Source organism: Nerophis ophidion, linkage group LG18 (assembly GCF_033978795.1).
Source record: "Nerophis ophidion isolate RoL-2023_Sa linkage group LG18, RoL_Noph_v1.0, whole genome shotgun sequence".
In the NCBI taxonomy this organism is placed as follows: Eukaryota; Metazoa; Chordata; class Actinopteri; order Syngnathiformes; family Syngnathidae; genus Nerophis; species Nerophis ophidion.
The window spans coordinates 854857-871487 of NC_084628.1; the positions used below are offsets into that span (position 1 = coordinate 854857).

At 43.4% G+C, this 16631-nt stretch overlaps 2 protein-coding genes across 9 annotated transcripts in view; one reads left to right on the forward strand and one right to left on the reverse strand.

Moving 5' to 3' along the window:
* The window catches only part of LOC133537471 (unconventional myosin-VIIa-like), a 38175-nt gene extending 32422 nt beyond the window's left edge, over nucleotides 1–5753 (forward strand). For all 8 annotated transcript variants that reach the window (XM_061878512.1, XM_061878514.1, XM_061878513.1 and 5 more), the window contains 4 exons: nucleotides 37–153; nucleotides 363–446; nucleotides 523–642; nucleotides 1872–5753. In XM_061878512.1, the coding sequence (XP_061734496.1) occupies nucleotides 37–153; nucleotides 363–446; nucleotides 523–642; nucleotides 1872–1964 (414 nt within the window). In that variant the 3' untranslated portion in view covers nucleotides 1965–5753. The remainder of the gene's footprint in view (nucleotides 1–36; nucleotides 154–362; nucleotides 447–522; nucleotides 643–1871) is intronic.
* Nucleotides 5545–16631, reverse strand: part of LOC133537411 (glycerophosphodiester phosphodiesterase domain-containing protein 5-like) — a 69269-nt gene continuing 58182 nt past the window's right edge. The window contains exons 14-20 of the mRNA XM_061878418.1: nucleotides 16222–16372; nucleotides 15878–16096; nucleotides 8930–9087; nucleotides 8488–8635; nucleotides 8158–8240; nucleotides 7891–7970; nucleotides 5545–7472 (exon numbers count right to left, since the gene is read on the reverse strand). Of these exons, the coding sequence (XP_061734402.1) occupies nucleotides 7366–7472; nucleotides 7891–7970; nucleotides 8158–8240; nucleotides 8488–8635; nucleotides 8930–9087; nucleotides 15878–16096; nucleotides 16222–16372 (946 nt within the window). The 3' untranslated portion in view covers nucleotides 5545–7365. The remainder of the gene's footprint in view (nucleotides 7473–7890; nucleotides 7971–8157; nucleotides 8241–8487; nucleotides 8636–8929; nucleotides 9088–15877; nucleotides 16097–16221; nucleotides 16373–16631) is intronic.

Below are 16631 nucleotides of genomic sequence, written 5' to 3' on the forward strand. Positions count from 1 at the left end.
GTGGATGTGAAGATTGACTATTTTGTGTGTGATCAGTCTGTAGTGGCCTTCTTCAACAAGCAGGCTGGTAAATCACAAGAAGAAGCCAAGCTGATGTTTTTAAAGATCATCTACAAATGGCCAACCTTTGGCTCTGCCTTCTTTGAAGTCAAGGTAATAAACCAGTCAATAGTTCTCACTTCATCTTTAAAATTTGGTGACTTTTAAAACCCACTGCTTCTTCATGCCTAGGAGAAGGGGCTGCACTGCACAATAGTTTCTATTCCCAATCTTGAATATTCTTGATCAAAAATTCATTCATCAGTAGACTCTATTTTAGATCAATCCTTCGATAATGCTAAATTGTGTTCTTGACTATTTAGCAAACCACAGAACCCAACTATCCAGAGATCTTGCTGATTGCCATCAACAAACATGGAGTCAGTCTCATTGACCCAAAAACCAAGGTTTGTTTAAAGCTGCTGTGCCTCAATACAAGGTCTAGATGTAATTGGTTCTCCCTTTTTTTTTGTCACTGCACAGGATATTCTGATCACACATCCCTTCACTAAAATCTCTAACTGGAGCAGTGGGAACACCTACTTCCACATCACCATCGGCAACCTCGTCCGAGGAAGTAAACTCCTCTGTGAAACCTCGCTGGTGAGTGGAGGCAGCATGCACATTTTTGCATCTCTATTCTAAAACTAGGATCTTAATCCGCGGGGTCAGAATAAAGTCATGAGTTGTCCTTGCAGCTTAATTGTTCATCTTTGCAAGACATTTTGGACATCCATCCATTTTCTACCGCTTGTCCCTTTTGGGGACGGCGTGGCGAAGTTGGGAGAGTGGCCGTGCCAGCAATCTGAGGGTTACTGGTTCAATCCCCACCTTCTACCATCCTAGTCAGGTCTGTTGTGTCCTTGAGCAAGACACTTCACCCTTGCTCCTGATGGGTCCTGGTTAGCGCCTTGCATGGCAGCTTCCGCCATCAGTGTGAATGGATGAATGTGGAAATAGGGTCAAAGTGCTTGAAGTTCCTTAAAAAAGGTAGAAAAGCGCTATACAAGTACAACCCATTTACCATCTATCTCAGCTGCATTCGGGGGGAAGGCGAGGTAAGCTCTGGACAAGTCGCCACCTTATCACAGGGCCAACACAGATAAACAAACACCATTCACACTCACATTCACGAGGGCCAATTTAGTGTGGCCAATCAACCAGGTGCATGTTTATGGAGGTGGGAGGAAGCCGGAGTACCCGAAGGGAACCCACGCAGTCACGGGGAGAACGTGCAAACTCCGCACAGAAAGATCCCAAACCCGGGATTGAACTCAGGACTACTCAGGACCTTCGTATTGTGAAGCAGATTGCACTAACCCCTATTCCCACTGTGCTGCAGTTGCTTCCAATTTTATGGGAACATTTTGACGAAGGCCTTTTTCTGTTCTTAGTTTTCAGGGCAAGGTCTTTGAAACCATGCTGAGAAACCTTTTATATGTAAAAACAACAAATGGGCTTTGACTTGTAAAGAGCTTTACTTCAAGGTATTCGAAGCATTTTGACATTGTAACCCTATTAACCTTCTAATGATGCAGTATCAGAAGCAACAGAGTTCAGTAACTTGCCCAATGATACTTCAGACTGACAGGCTGGAGGATCAAACACAGAATCATCAGGTTCGGTGGGGATCACTCTACCACATGAGTCACAGTGGTAAAAACTTCTTAGCTACACTTCAAAGTCTTGTAAAAAGTATTTTACAAAAAGTGGAAGGAGAAAACTAATCTATCTTAATATTTCTGTGTGATTTTGTTACTTTACGCTTACTTCGTCTAGTACTAAATAAGTCAATTGTATAATAATTCCTAGTTTCTGTCACACCCTTTTAGGGTTACAAGATGGACGACCTGTTGACCTCCTACATCAGTCAGATGCTTACCACCATGAACAAGCAGCGATCAGGGCGAGGTCTCAACAAGTGAACTTCTTACTGGCAGGAGGCCACAGAACTCATCCGCCTCTTACGCCCTATTGGTCACTACTGCAGCTGGGGGAGGACCTTCAGCCACCAGTTGTGGTGGATGAGTCGTGGCGCTTCTGCCAGTTCAGAAATGTCCACTCTCCCCGGGGGGAATTCGGTTAGAAGCAGTAGTTATGACGGCGACGACGACCCCGGCGAAGGTCCCAGTAACTACTACAACCTTTACCAGGACGAGGACGAGCTGTCTAGTGAGGATGACTACCTCTAAAAATGATGCAACAGGGTTCTCCTAATGACTGTTTGACCCAACTTCTCATATTCAAAAAACAGCCAAGCGTGTTTTTCGGAAGTTAGAGACAATGTCAGTTAAAAAAAACAAACACCTGAGCTAGTTCTGCTTCTTTTTATAAGAAAAATATCACCACACTTCTGCTGTAGGTCACTACAAAATGTGTTGTGCTGCTGCAATTGCAACTTAATTTCTTAGCATCCTTTGTAGTTTATCCATCCATCCATTTTCTACCGCTTATTCCCCTTTGGGATCGCGGGGGGCGCTGGTGCCTATCTCAGCTACAATCGGGCGGAAGTTTAGTCCGGTGTAATTTTCGTATATTCCCCTCTCGGTAAGTACAAATGCATAAAATGCATTTGTTGGTTTTATCGTTTTGTTGATTATCACTGTTGGTAAATGTTTTTGTTTTAAAATGCTGAAGTTGTTACTCATGTTCAGATGTTTTCTAGGATGTTTGGACCCAGACAAGCTATTTGTTGCATTTCAGTGTAGATGGTAAGTTAACTGTAGGTATCACGTTATTGAGGATGTCACGTTGTTTAGTTTGCTTGGGTTTATTTTGATCCGATTCAACAATAGAGTAAGAGGTTCCATAGTGCCAAACTTTACATGTGAGGCCTTTGTATTGTCTTCTCCGTGTGGATTGTTAGGTGCTTGTTCCTGTATAACTAGTTGAACTTACATTATTTGTACAATATTACACTTAATTTAACTGATGAATGATTTATTTGTGTAATGTAGTAAATGAGACATGTTGTCATTTAAATGCTATATGTTAGTTTAGTGTATTTTATACTGTATACAGTAAAGTAAAATATGTACTAAAATACAGTATTGTCCTCAGATTAGTTAAAGTTGTTCAGAAATGCAGTGTGTTATCATTGAATCAATTATAAATTGTTTAACAATTTTGGACTATGGTATCTAGCCTTTGCTTACCAACACGCTAACTAGTTACTCAAATTTCACCTTGCAGTAAGTTTGTATGTGGGTCACTGACATGTGACATGCATATTTTTGTGTAACTGCATTATTTCAGTTAAATAACACAATCCATGCCATGGTTGAAGGCCTACTGAAATGAGATTTTCTTATTTAAACGGGGACAGCAGGTCCATTCTGTGTCATACTTGGTCATTTCGCGATATTGCCATATTTTTGCTGAAAGGATTTAGTAGAGAACATCGACGATAAAGTTCGCAACTTATGGTAGCTAAAAAAAAAGCCTTACCTTTACCGGAAGTAGCAGACGATGTGCGTGTGACGTCACGGGGTGTAGGGCTCCTCACATTGTTTACAATCATAGCCAGCAGCAGCTACAGCTATTTGGACCGAGAAAGCGACAATTTCGCAATTAATTTGAGCGAGGATGAAAGATTCGAGGATGAGGAAATTTAGGGTGAAGAACTAGAAAAAAAGTTAAAAAAAAAAAAAGTAAAATAAAAAAATAGGCGATTGCAGTGGGAGCGATTCAGATGTTTTTGGACACATTTACTAGGCTAATTCTGGGAAATCCCTTATCTGCCTATTGTGTTACTAGTGTTTTAGTAAGTTGAATAGTACCTGAAAGTCAGAAGGGTTTGTTGACGCCAGAGTCTCTGAGGGAAGTCACGAAGCTGCAGCAGGACAGAAGCTCCGCTGATCTCCGGCAAAAGCCGACTTATTACCACAATTTTCTCACCGAAAACTATCATGTAGTAGGGATCCATGTATGCTTGACCGCTCTGTTCCATAGTAAAGCTTCACCTCCGGGAATTTTAAACAAGGAAACACCGTGTGTTTGTGTGGCTAAAGGCTAAAAACTTCCCACATCCATCTTTCTACTTTGACTTCTCCATTATTAATTGAACAAATTGCAAACAATTCAGCAACTCAGATGTCCAGAATACTGTTTGATTATGCGGTTAAAGCAGACTACTTATGGTTTGGATCGGGCTGGAAAATAATGCCCGCTACAACCCGAGACGTCAAACGCACGCGTCATCATACCGAAACGTTTTCAACACAACACTTTGACGGTAAATTTAAAAATTGCAATTTAGTAAACTATAAAGGCCGTATTGGCATGTGTTGCAATGTTAATATTTCATCATTGATATATAAACTATCAGACTGCGTGGTCGGTAGTAGTGGGTTTCATAAGGCCTTTAACTTTACTCTTAAAAATTTATTTAGTTTGAATAAGGCTTTACTACATTCAAATATATTGGTGTATGCTTCTGCAGCTGAAATCCTTAAAATTCTTATTACTGGCACTTAAGAAATGTCAGTATTTTAATCTAATGATTCACGTTTATCCATCCATCCATTTTCTACAGCTTGTCCCTTACATTCTGATAAAAAATTAACAGCAAAAATTTTGTGATCCTTTAAATGGTCTCTTAATCTTAACTGTTGAAATCTATTGAGCTTTATGGCTGAGTTTGTAAAAGAGCTTTAACATTGTATGGATAAAGAGCCTCTGAAGTTTGTACACTTTCATGTAGGAATGCAGTTATTTTTTTTGTCAAAACCAATACCATATCAACCATTTCTTACAATCTGGATTTAACTCCATGTAGTTTGTCTACACCTTTCTTTTGGGGCAACTTATTCAACAGTGCAGGCGTCTTCATAGGCTTTCAAATCACCATCATAGCATTTCAGGTGGCTGACAAGGTTTGATGAGTTGAGGTCTGTTTTTTTCCCACCACGCAGAATGTTTGCGAACCATTTGGTGCAAATAGCATGCAAAATATGTTTTTCTGAAATAGTGAAGTCGTCCACCACCATATTTTGCAGTGAGCTTAGGGGACGTTTACGGCAGCCTGTTTACAACACAAGTAGGAAAAAAATAGCGCTCAATTTTCTCACCCTATTCACCCTAACCCACCTCAACCACAATACCTGTACATGTGATCTCCTCATTGGACCATTTTTAATAAGTCAGTTTTGTTGTTTTTTTTAATCAGAATTATGTCTTATTTCTTCATATCAGTCTATTAATTATTAAACTATTGTTGTGTAACAGAATTCATAAGTGACAGGTACAAACATATTACCAAAAACTAATACAACAAATGGAAGCTTATCTAATTTGTTGTAAGTAAGGTAGCACAACTGGAAGGAATGTTAATTTAATGTCTAAATCGTGTAAATGTTTAAAAGTTTTGTTAATATTTTTTAAATACATTTTAAATGCCACAGTCAAAAAAAATCAGCATGACTGTGAGCAACTAAGCACTTTATAGGATCTATTTATTATTGACATGTCTGTCACAAATACTGCAACTGAAATTGCCACAAAACATTTTCCCAGCAACCACATTTTGTTTTAATAACAGTTGACAAAGACAATCAGAATTTAGAATTCAGACTTTTTCACAATGTACCAATATCATCATTCAGCATTTGAACAAAACAGCAAAAATGGGTCAAATTTTTAATTTTTGCTCAATACAGTCAAATAATTTGGGGTTTGTAATATGCACTGAAAAATAAATAAATGGGTTTGATTTATATAGTGCTTTTTTCTAGTGACTCAAAAGCGTGTTGCACTGAGAACCCATCATTCATTCTGCCCACATTCACAGTGATGGTGGTAATCTGCTTTCTTAGCCACTGCTGCCCAGGGGTAGACTGACCACCACCAAATACTAATACACCAGTGTGGGGGGCACTGGGAGCAAGGTGGGTGAAGAGTATTGCCCCAGGACACGCCAGTGACTAGGATGGCAGAAGCTGGATTTGTAGCAGAAACCCTTGAGTTTCTGGACTGCTGCTCTAGCAACTGAGCCACACTGTTAAATATAACACATTTAAGAGAGCTGTTCTCTTTAAGCAGGATATGGCAAAACATCTCTGAATGTAAAGCTTTTATGCATCTTCTCTACGCTGTATTTAGCTCTTCCTTAACGGGAAGAAAAACATTCCGGCTATAAAGACAACTGAGAAATGTATTCCTAACGAAAACTGTTATACTGAAATTAAACTCTTGGGTCTACTTGGTGTTTCTTGTGGCTAAAATTAAGAAATGTATTCCTAACAGAAACTATTATACTAAAATAAAATTCCCGGTCTAAAGTTTCCTTGTGGCTAATTTCAATACTGAAATAAAATTCCTGGTCCCTGTGGCTAATTTCAATAAACTAACCTCCGCCTTTGTACGCTTTACCCATTGGTTTTGAATCTTTAAGTAATTGCACTTACTTTCTCACTTCCTTCTTCATGTCCAGCACTTGCAGACACATCCCTAAACATCTCACAGAAGTCATTCCAATGAAAGGTTGGGACACGTTTAACGGTTGACTTAGGTTGGGACAACACAAAATAAATGTCACTGAAGATGCTGTGTTCACTGCCAACAGAAAAAGCATGTTGGACTTCATTCTCACAACAGAAAAAGCATGTTGGACTTCATTCTCAAACATTTGGCACTCGCCTAGCAGCAAACTGAAATGTCAGACCAACCCTCAGAATACATTTTTACAAATATGGCCTCCACAAATTTAGTTGAATACAAAGTCCACAACCAGAGATACCTTTTTGAGATCCTCGTGGTACATTCATTCTGTCAGTCAATCCATCTGCCATCAACAAATCACACAATAATTAAAATTCTCTGGGCACCTGTACATCTGAAAAAGAAAAGTAAAAGTCCAACTGAGAAGGTCTTGTCTGTTTTAACTTCTCCTGGAGCACAATTCCACTTTATATCATCAGCTTTGACTCTCTCTGAGTCTCACTTTCACTTGTCCATGTGAGACAGCTGGTGAATGTTTGGTTTCGTCCACTGTAAAAGTGAGATATCATTGTCTTGTGGCTGAGCTCACCATTAAAAAAGTTCAAGCGTATCAGAGCAGCTAGTGTGGAAAAAGTTGTGGGATTAATGAGCTCGGAAGTCTTTGGACCGTCCCACTTGGTATTTAAGTGCATGATGTTGGGCTCAGCAGCTGGAGGCAGTCATCTGAAAGGTGAAAGGTGTTTAAAAAAAAAAGCCCACACTGCTGCATATCGCCACACTTTTGGTGGCAAAATATCAGAAACATCTCTGGCTAAGTTACACTGTGCTTAAGATTTCAGTTAAAATGAAAAAAATATAACATAATGATAACTATTATGTGCATTTCTGTCACTCCTCTGTGATGGTGGGCAGGTGGGGGTTAGTGTGTAAAGTGGGCGTGCTGTGCTGTTCGGGCTGAACGTTGACACCAGAGATGGACCAGACATCGCTGAGCTCTGCAAATGTCAAACAGGTGACAGTGTAATAAGCAAATGTTATGATCTGTAGCTGCACATATTAAATACACATGTATTGATTGCGCACTATATGAAAAGGATCTATTGCTTATGAATGTTTTCTAAAAGGAGACACTGAAGCTTGTAGAAGTTTTAAAGAGCTCGTACAGGGTGCCTGAGGCTTCTTGACATGCAAGAAGGGTCATGCAGGGTGTGATGGGTTGAAAACCAAGGGTACGGTGATGAGGGCAGCAGCAGGCGTGCCTGAGTGGAAGGGGCTCCAGTGAACACAGATGACCTCCGAGGAGTCTAACACACACACACAGCACATACATCGAAAATGCAACCACATATACACAACAACACATGATCACTGCATTGAATTGACAACATGCAGAGAGGGAGCATGTTCTCATACCAGTCCTAAATTTGCTGTATGGTCCATTCTCATGAGTCTGACGACTACCTGACAGGAAGGGCAGGCCTCTCTCTCTCCACCTGTCTCACACACACACACACAAACACACACACACACACACACACACACACACACACACACACACACACACACACACACACACACACACAATAGTGAAATTCCATCTTTAGCAGCCTCAATAACTGAACATCACAAAGTCACAACATTGAAATTAGAATGAGCAAAGGTGTTTGTGTGTATACGCACCAATGGAAAATGAAAATTGAGATGATGAGTATTGCAGAAACAGCATCAGTTAGGATCCACATCAGAGTATATTCCTCAGGGGTCTAGTGAGAAAGTGAGAAAGAAAGATTAAATCTGTGAAGAGTGAATATGAATATTGTTTTTTCATTGAAGCACTGTGGCACCACACACTAACTATAATAACTCATTTGAATTGACGCAGTGATGTCACATTTATGCAACCCAAAGTTCCGTTTTTTTCCCCACACACTGTAAATCACAATGGATACAAGTAAATTGCTGAACATTTTTTGTAGCATAGTATACATACAATGGAAGTAAAGTGTTCACCATGAGGAAGAGAGGCTTGTCAATGTTGGACAAGATGTGGATGGAGTTGGTGGTAAGAGATTGAGCTCCAGCACACCAGGCCAGAGTGTAGAGCCATGGCTGGCTGATCACATACAGGTTAGTGCTGATATTCACAGAGCGGTATTTGCTATTGACAGAAAATTAGAGGGACAAGGTGAGTGGCAAGCAGTAGTGATCTTCAAAGACTTGTCTTTCTTGAAAGAAGAGGAAGTATAAAGGCTTTCTTCTCTAGACATGTTTACATAATATGGTACACTTGCACAATCTAATCATATGGAATAAAAACTGTATTCAATGTGATGTCAATCAATCAAAACTGAGTGTTATCTCTGTAAAGGCAGACTTTTTGAAATGGATGTCTAATGTACCTATATACTAGCTTGTGAGTAGGTATTCCTGCATCTGTGCCTACTGTGTGTACCTGATCTGCTCCTGTGACATGCTGCTGTAGTGCAGATTTAGAGTAGTAATGTGACCATCTAACAGCTCCTGAATGGACCATCTTTGTCCAGAAGTCTGCTGCAGCTCTGGGTCCACAGCCTGGACAAGCTCCCTGTCCTGAGATGGAAGCCACAGCACCTACACACCCATATACATGAATGATACATCATGTCCAAAACACACAACCAAGATGTCACAAACTTTAAATTGTTACTTGCTGTAGCAATTCAACATAAACAGAATACAAACCATGCAAGTAATTTACCGCATGCACTCATCGTTTGAAAACAAACATTCAGTAAACTAACTGCCAGGTTTCCCGTAGATTGCTAAGATGCCTGTGGTGTGTGTGGTCACAATGACATCATATAATTTTCTTTAAAAAGGCTAAAAAATTTATAAATATTAAACAAGCCTGCATTATTACTAATTAGAAATAACATATATTTCTATATTATATCGTTGTGGAGAGGCTCAGCCGGCGAACGAGCAGCGGGGCAGGGCACGCTGGAGGCCGGCCCAAGATGGCGGTGTCACACCGCGGTGAGGGATGTCTTGTTTTGGGTTTTTTTGTCTTATGGTTTTAATTTGAAAAGTAACTCTCCTCTCGTTTCAGGTCACTTGCCCTTCCTTTTGTGTCATCAGTCTGACGTCATCCCTGTTCTGTGATTGTTTCCACCTGTTCCCTATTACCTTCATGTGTTTTATAAACTCACTCCTTCCTTTGTTCTGTGCCAGATTGTCTCGTTTATTCGTGCTCTCTAGCGTCCATGTCTTTGTCCATGCCTTGCCTTGTCTTGTGCTTATGTCCCTTGATCCTGAACCCCTTTATGAATATTTTGAGTTTTCCTTTCTTACTCCTCAGCAGAGTGATTTTGATTATTTAGTTATTCAGCCGCAGTGGTAAGTTTCAGTTAAAAGTTTTTCATTCATTCCTCAACTTTTTGAGTGACTATTTTTGTTAAATAGTTTATTAGATTAGGTAGTGTATTTTCATAGATGTTGTTTTGGTCCTCCTGTTGGAGCGTTTTTTGTTAAATACTGTTTATAGTTCGTCTTTTGTGTTTTCCTCCGTTCGGAGTGATTTTCGGTTGTTCCTTCTTTTTCTGGAACCTTTTCGCAGAGTAGTTTATTTTCGTGATTATAGATAATGTTTTTTCTTGACTTGGGAGGTAAAAGGAAATTGTCAAAATAAAAGCCTGTCTAAAGTCCCAACTCTGCATCTGAGTCCAATCCTTTTATCAAAGCCTGACATTACAATCTGAACGGAATGGACCCAGCAGATTTATCCACGGTCATGCACGATCAGGAAGCCCGCCTGTCACGCAAAGAGGAGTTTCAGAAGGCGATGGCCGAACATATGAGTCGCCTTACCTCCCAGATACAGGAGATGGTCTTGCGACTTCCGCAAACCACCGCATCGGCTCCCGTACCTGCTCCTGCACCACCTATGTCATCCGCCGGAGCCGGAAGTAAATTGGCACCTCCAGCTCACTATTCAGGTGAATCAGGACAATGCAAAGCTTTCTTGATGGATCGTTCAATTCATTTTGAATTCACTCCTCACGCCTTCCCCACGGAGCGAGCGAGAATGGCTTTTATGATCTCCCATCTGACGGGGAGAGCCAAGGCCTGGGCTTCCGCCGAGTGGGGCCGGAACTCAGCTATTTGCAGCTCCCTCACAGACTTCCAGACTGCCCTGAAAATGACTTTTGATCCGGTCACAGACGATCGGGAGAAAGCACAGGAGCTAAGCAGACTGAGGCAAGGACGAGACTCTGTGTGTGATTATGCCATCCGATTCCGCACGCTATCGGCGGAGAGCGGGTGGAACGCAGTGGCCCTTTATGACACTTTTTTAAAGGGACTGGCCATACCAATTCAGGATTTACTAATTCCATTAGATTTACCTGCCGGATTGGACGAGCTTATCGTGCTCGCCATCCGCACCGACAACAGGCTCACCCAACTCAGGCGACATTGGAGAAGTCAAGCCCACAGCTACGGGAGGAGCGTCGCACTCCCAGACACAGCAGGGACCGGCTTCCTACCCCGCGTTCCCCGTGGCGAGTCATCCCACCCCCCTGGATGAAGGTGATGATCCCATGCAGTTGGGGAGAGCACGGCTGACGCAGGAGGAGCGCCAGAGACGACAGCTGGAAGGGCGGTGTTTTTACTGCGGGGAGCCGGGCCACCTCGTCGCCAGCTGTCCGGTTGAACGACCAATAAGAGTGAGTCAACTAACTGCTTCCACTCCCATTACGCGTACCCTCACAAAGATCAAGGTAAAACATCACACTGTCACAGACATTGGGACACTCATTGACTCAGGGGCAGATGAGAGTTTAATGGACTGGGGTCTGGCTGCTAAATGAGGTATAAAGTCTGAGCCATTAGCTCAACCCATTAGAGCTAGAGGCCTTGATGGTAAGGAACTGTTCATTATTACCCACATCACAGAACCCATCAGTATATGCATAAAGGACCATGAAGAAAAGATTTCCTTGTATCTGTTCAAAACCTCTTCGCACACTGTGATTTTGGGACAACCGTGGCTTTTTCACCACAACCCCCAGATAGACTGGAAATCAGGTGAAATCAAAACATGGGGAAAGGACTGTGTTAATAAGTGCCTCACCAGTGCTACCCGAAATAAGGTTGTAGCACAACTTAATTTGTTTTCTACAAACCCCGCCACAGAATCCGAATACCCAGACCTGAATTCGGTACCAACCTGTTACCACCAGCTACAAGAGGTCTTCAGCAAGACCAAGGCCATGTCTCTTCCCCCACACCACCCATATGACTGCGCCATTAATCTGATCCCAGGATCCAACATTCCCAAAGGTCGCCTGTACTCAGTTTCTGGTCCTGAGAGGGCGGCCATGAAGGAGTACCTCACAGACTCCTTAAGAGCGGGCCTGATCCGCTCCTCCTCATCACCGGCAGGGGCCGGATTCTTCTTCGTGGACAAGAAAGATGGAACCCTGAGACCATGCATCGACTACAGCCCACTGAACAACATCACCATAAAAAACCGGTACCCTCTCCCTCTAACGAACTCTGTGTTTGATCAACTCCAGCAAGCCAAGTTATTTACTAAACGTGACCTTCGTAATGCCTATCATCTCATCCGCATAAGGGAGGGGGATGAGTGGAAGACTGGTTTTAACACTCCCAGTGGACACTATGAGTATCTAGTTATACCATTTGGACTCACCAATGCTCCTGCTGTATTTCAAGCCATGATAAATGATGTGCTAAGAGACTTCCTAGACCATTTTGTATTCGTGTACCTTGATGACATTTTAATTTATTCTAGACATTGAGACTCACAAGGTCCACGTGACCAAGGTCCTTAAAAGGCTACTGGAGAACCAGCTATTTGTCAAAGCCGAAAAGAGTGAGTTTCATGCCAACACTATCTCCTTCTTGGGGTTTATCGTAGCTCCTGGAGGAGTTAAGACGGACCCGGTTAAAGTTAGCGCCGTAGCCGACTGGGCTACTCCTGATAGCCGGAAGAGGCTTCAACAGTTCTTGGAGTTTGCTAATTTTTACAGAAGATTCATCAGAGATTTTAGCAAAATAGCTGCCCCTCTGCATGCTCTCACTTCCACCCAGGTGCAGTCCCGCTGGTCTCCAGAGGCCGAAAGGGCGTTCCAAAACCTCAAGCATCGCTTCACTTCAGCTCCCATCCTCACTATGCCAGACCCCCAACGCCAGTTTGTGGTGGAGGTGGATGCCTCCGGCGAAGGTATCGGAGCCATCCTCTCCCAACGCTCGGAGAAGGATGGTAAAATGCATCCCTGCGCCTTCCTCTCAAGACGCTTATCTAAGGCTGAGAGGAATTATGATGTCGGGAACCATGAGCTGTTGGCGGTCAAGATCGCTCTGGAGGAGTGGAGGCACTGGCTAGAGGGGGCTGGTTTCCCGTTCATTGTCTGGACTGACCATAAAAATCTTGAGTATATCAAAAAAGCTAAGAGACTCAATTCTCGCCAAGCCAGGTGGGCGCTCTTTTTCAACCGCTTCTCTTTTTCTCTCTCATACAGGCCGGGGTCCCGAAACGTCAAACCAGACGCCCTGTCTTGAATGTTTGACCCCGAGCCTGTTGCCAAGGAACCTGAAACTATCCTTCCACTTACCCGTGTGGTTGGAGTAGTCACCTGGCAAATAGAAGATGAGGTAAAGCAGGCAAATGGTGGAGTCCCGCCACCTAGTGGGTGCCCAGATAATCGCTTGTTTGTCCCAGTTGAATTGCGGCCACAGGTGATCCACTGGGCTCACACCTCCCTGCTTTCATGCCACCCGGGAGTTCGGAGAACGATGTTCGCCATCTCTCGGCGGGTTTGGTGGCCATCCATGGAGCCGGAGGTACGGGAGTACGTGGAGGCATGTTCGGTCTGCGCCCGGAACAAAACGTCCTCTGGATCCCGTATGGGCCTATTGCAGCCCCTACCCATTCCCTCCAGACCTTGGTCTGACATCTCCGTCACGGGGCTCCCGGTCTCTCAAGGTAACACCACCGTCCTCACAGTGGTGGACCGTTTCACCAAAATGGTGAGATTCATCGCCTTGCCTAAGCTGCCCTCCGCCAAGGAGACAGCTGAAATCATGATAAACAATCTTTTTAAGATTCACGGCTTCCCTAAAGACATTGTCTCCGACCGGGGGCCCCAGTTTGTATCACGTTTTTGGAAGGAGTTCTGCAGGCTCATCGGAGCTAAGGCCAGCCTGACCTCAGGTTATCACCCGGAGGCCAACGGCCAGACCGAACGCCTCAATCAACAACTGGAAAACTGCCTCCGGTGCCTGGTGTCCCAAAATCCCCCTACATGGAGCAAACACCTGGTCTGGGTTGAGTATGCGCACAATTTGTTACCTACATCTGCCACAGGGGTTTCTCCTTTTAAATGTGCATATGGTTTTCAACCTCCAGTCTTTCCAGACAATGAGCTGGAAGTGTCGGTCCCCTCGGCACATGCCATGGTCCGACGCTGCAGACGCATCTGGGCAGCAGCTCGTCAGGTGCTGGTCCAGCAAGGAGACCGAGTGTAAGAAGGCAGCAGATCGCAAGAGGCGACCCGCCCCTACATATCAGCCCGGGCAGAAAGTATGGCTCTCAGCCAAGGACATGCATCTCAAAGTTCCCTCAAAGAAACTAGCACCACGATTTGTAGGTCCATACCCCATTACCAAGATCATCGGGCACTCAGCAGTACGACTCCGTCTGCCTAGGTCCCTGCGTGTTCACCCGACCTTCCACGTCAGTCGAGTAAAACCTGTCAAAGAGAGCCCACTGGTTCCAACCACCACGTCCCCTCCACCACCCGAGATGATTGAGCGCGGCCCTGTTTACAAGGTCAAGAAGTTGTTAGCTGTTCGTAATCGGGGTCGGGGAAGACATTACTTGGTAGACTGGGAGGGGTATGGGCCGGAGGAGAGACAGTGGGTGCCTTCTCGTTATATCATGGACTCCACCCTCATTGAAGACCTCCATAGGGACCATTCTGGACAATCTGGGCCGTCAGGAGTAGGCCCTAGAAGGGGGGGAACTGTCACACCGCGGTGAGGGATGTCTTGTTTTTTTTTTTTTTTGTCTTATGGTTTTAATTTGAAAAGTAACTCTCTTCTCGTTTCAGGTCACTTGCCCTTCCTTTTGTGTCATCAGTCTGACGTCATCCCTGTTCTGTGATTGTTTCCAGCTGTTCCCTATTACCTTCATGTGTTTTATAAGCTCACTCCTTCCTTTGTTCTGTGCCAGATTGTCTCGTTTATTCGTGCTCTCTAGCGTCCATGTCTTTGTCCAAGCCGAAAAGAGTGAGTGTGCTTATGTCCCTTGATCCTGAACCCCTTTATGAATATTTTGAGTTTTCCTTTCTTCCTCCTCAGGAGAGTGATTTTGATTATTTAGTTATTCAGCCGCAGTGGTAAGTTTCAGTTAAAAGTTTTTCATTCATTCCTCAACTTTTTGAGTGACTATTTTCGTTAAATACTTTATTAGATTAGGTAGTGTAGATATTTTCATAGATGTTGTTTTGGTCCTCCTGTTGGAGCGTTTTATGTTAAATACTGTTTATAGTTCGTCTTTACTTTTGTGTTTTCCTCCGTTCGGAGTGATTTTCGGTTGTTCCTTCTTTTTCTGGAACCTTTTCGCCGAGTAGTTTATTTTTGTGATTATAGATGTTTTTTCTTGACTTGGGAGGTAAAAGGAAATCGTCAAAATAAAAGCCTGTCTAAAGTCCCAACTCTGCATCTGAGTCCAATCCTTTTATCAAAGCCTGACAGGCGGCAAAGAGGCGGGGGATGCGGCCGAGCGGAGAGGCAGGGCGTGCCGGGAGCGACGCTGCAATCGAGTTCAGGTGCATGGATCGCGCACCTACACACAATTAATAAATCTTCTCTGGCTGTAAAAGGGCAGCAGCGGAGCAGGGTGGGACAGAAGGAGTTAGAGAGGCAGAAGCGGATGCTGAGCGCAAGAGACGGAGAGCCGAAGGAGCACACCGACGCGGAAAGCTTAGAAGCAAGCAGGCTGAAAAGCAACCCGACGAAAGACACAGCTTGATTGAAGAATAAAGCGAGTCAAACCTGCTAAGAGATGTTCTTCCTTGATGGTCCAGGGAACCCGCACGGCATGAGACAGTCACAATCGTTTTGCCATATTTTCGACTGTTGTTGCTTATTGCACAATGTACATTGTTGAGAATTTTTTTAAGTGTTGAAAAACTTTTAGTGACTTTTTCCTTATTAAAAACGACTAGCAACAAATCTAGAATCTTTTTCTGACATTAATACAGAAAGTACTCGTGTTTAAAGTCATTTTGCTTATATCTCTCAATGTCCACGATGAAAAAGATTTTTATGATTTTTCCGTGGCAGACCGGCACCATCAATTACTTTAAGGGGAAACCTTGAACTTTACAATCACCTGAGATGAGTTGATGTTGTTCAGCACCACCTGCAGTGTGATGTTGATGTATGAATGACAGTAGGGATGACCAAAAGGTGGTCTGCGCAGGTCAAACAGCACTTGTCTGCCACTTCGAGCTGCTACCTGCAGAAACTGTGCCAGGGAGGGAATGGACTGGTTCTTGACTTGGTTGCGATCCACCTCGGTTAAAGAAGACACTGTTCCAAATGGGTCCCTCTGTGTAAGAGAAAGAAAAAGAGTGTGTGTTCATGAAAGAAGATTATTTTGCTTGTATGAAAGATTCTTTGGAAGTAGAAAGATAATAAAAACAAGAGTTGTTAAGGTGTGTTAGTTGCTCTTACAGATAAGAACCAGTCTCCGGCATTCAGCTGCTGAAGCTCTGCCCAGGTGAACATGGAGGCGTTAAAGTACGTTCGGTTTGGGAAAACCTCTGCAATGTTCGTGGTTCTCCTCAAAGTAGAGTCATGCATCAGGAAGGGAACACCGTCATAACTAGAGAGGAGAGCATATAAAGAAGATTTGCCCTTTGACTAAAAAGAGGAGATTGTAGTCTATGATAATAAAGGGAGAGCATAAATGACTTTTTTCAAATGAGCACTCTACAAACACGTCATTCCTACTCAATCAGCCTCAGCAACAGCATGGAACTAAAGGTAACACAGGATCGTGCTGTGTTGCTAATCCTTCTGTTTTCAGGCAGTAAATGGTCTGCTAGCCCATCAGGAGTCTGCTCATGGGAGGACTGAGAGTT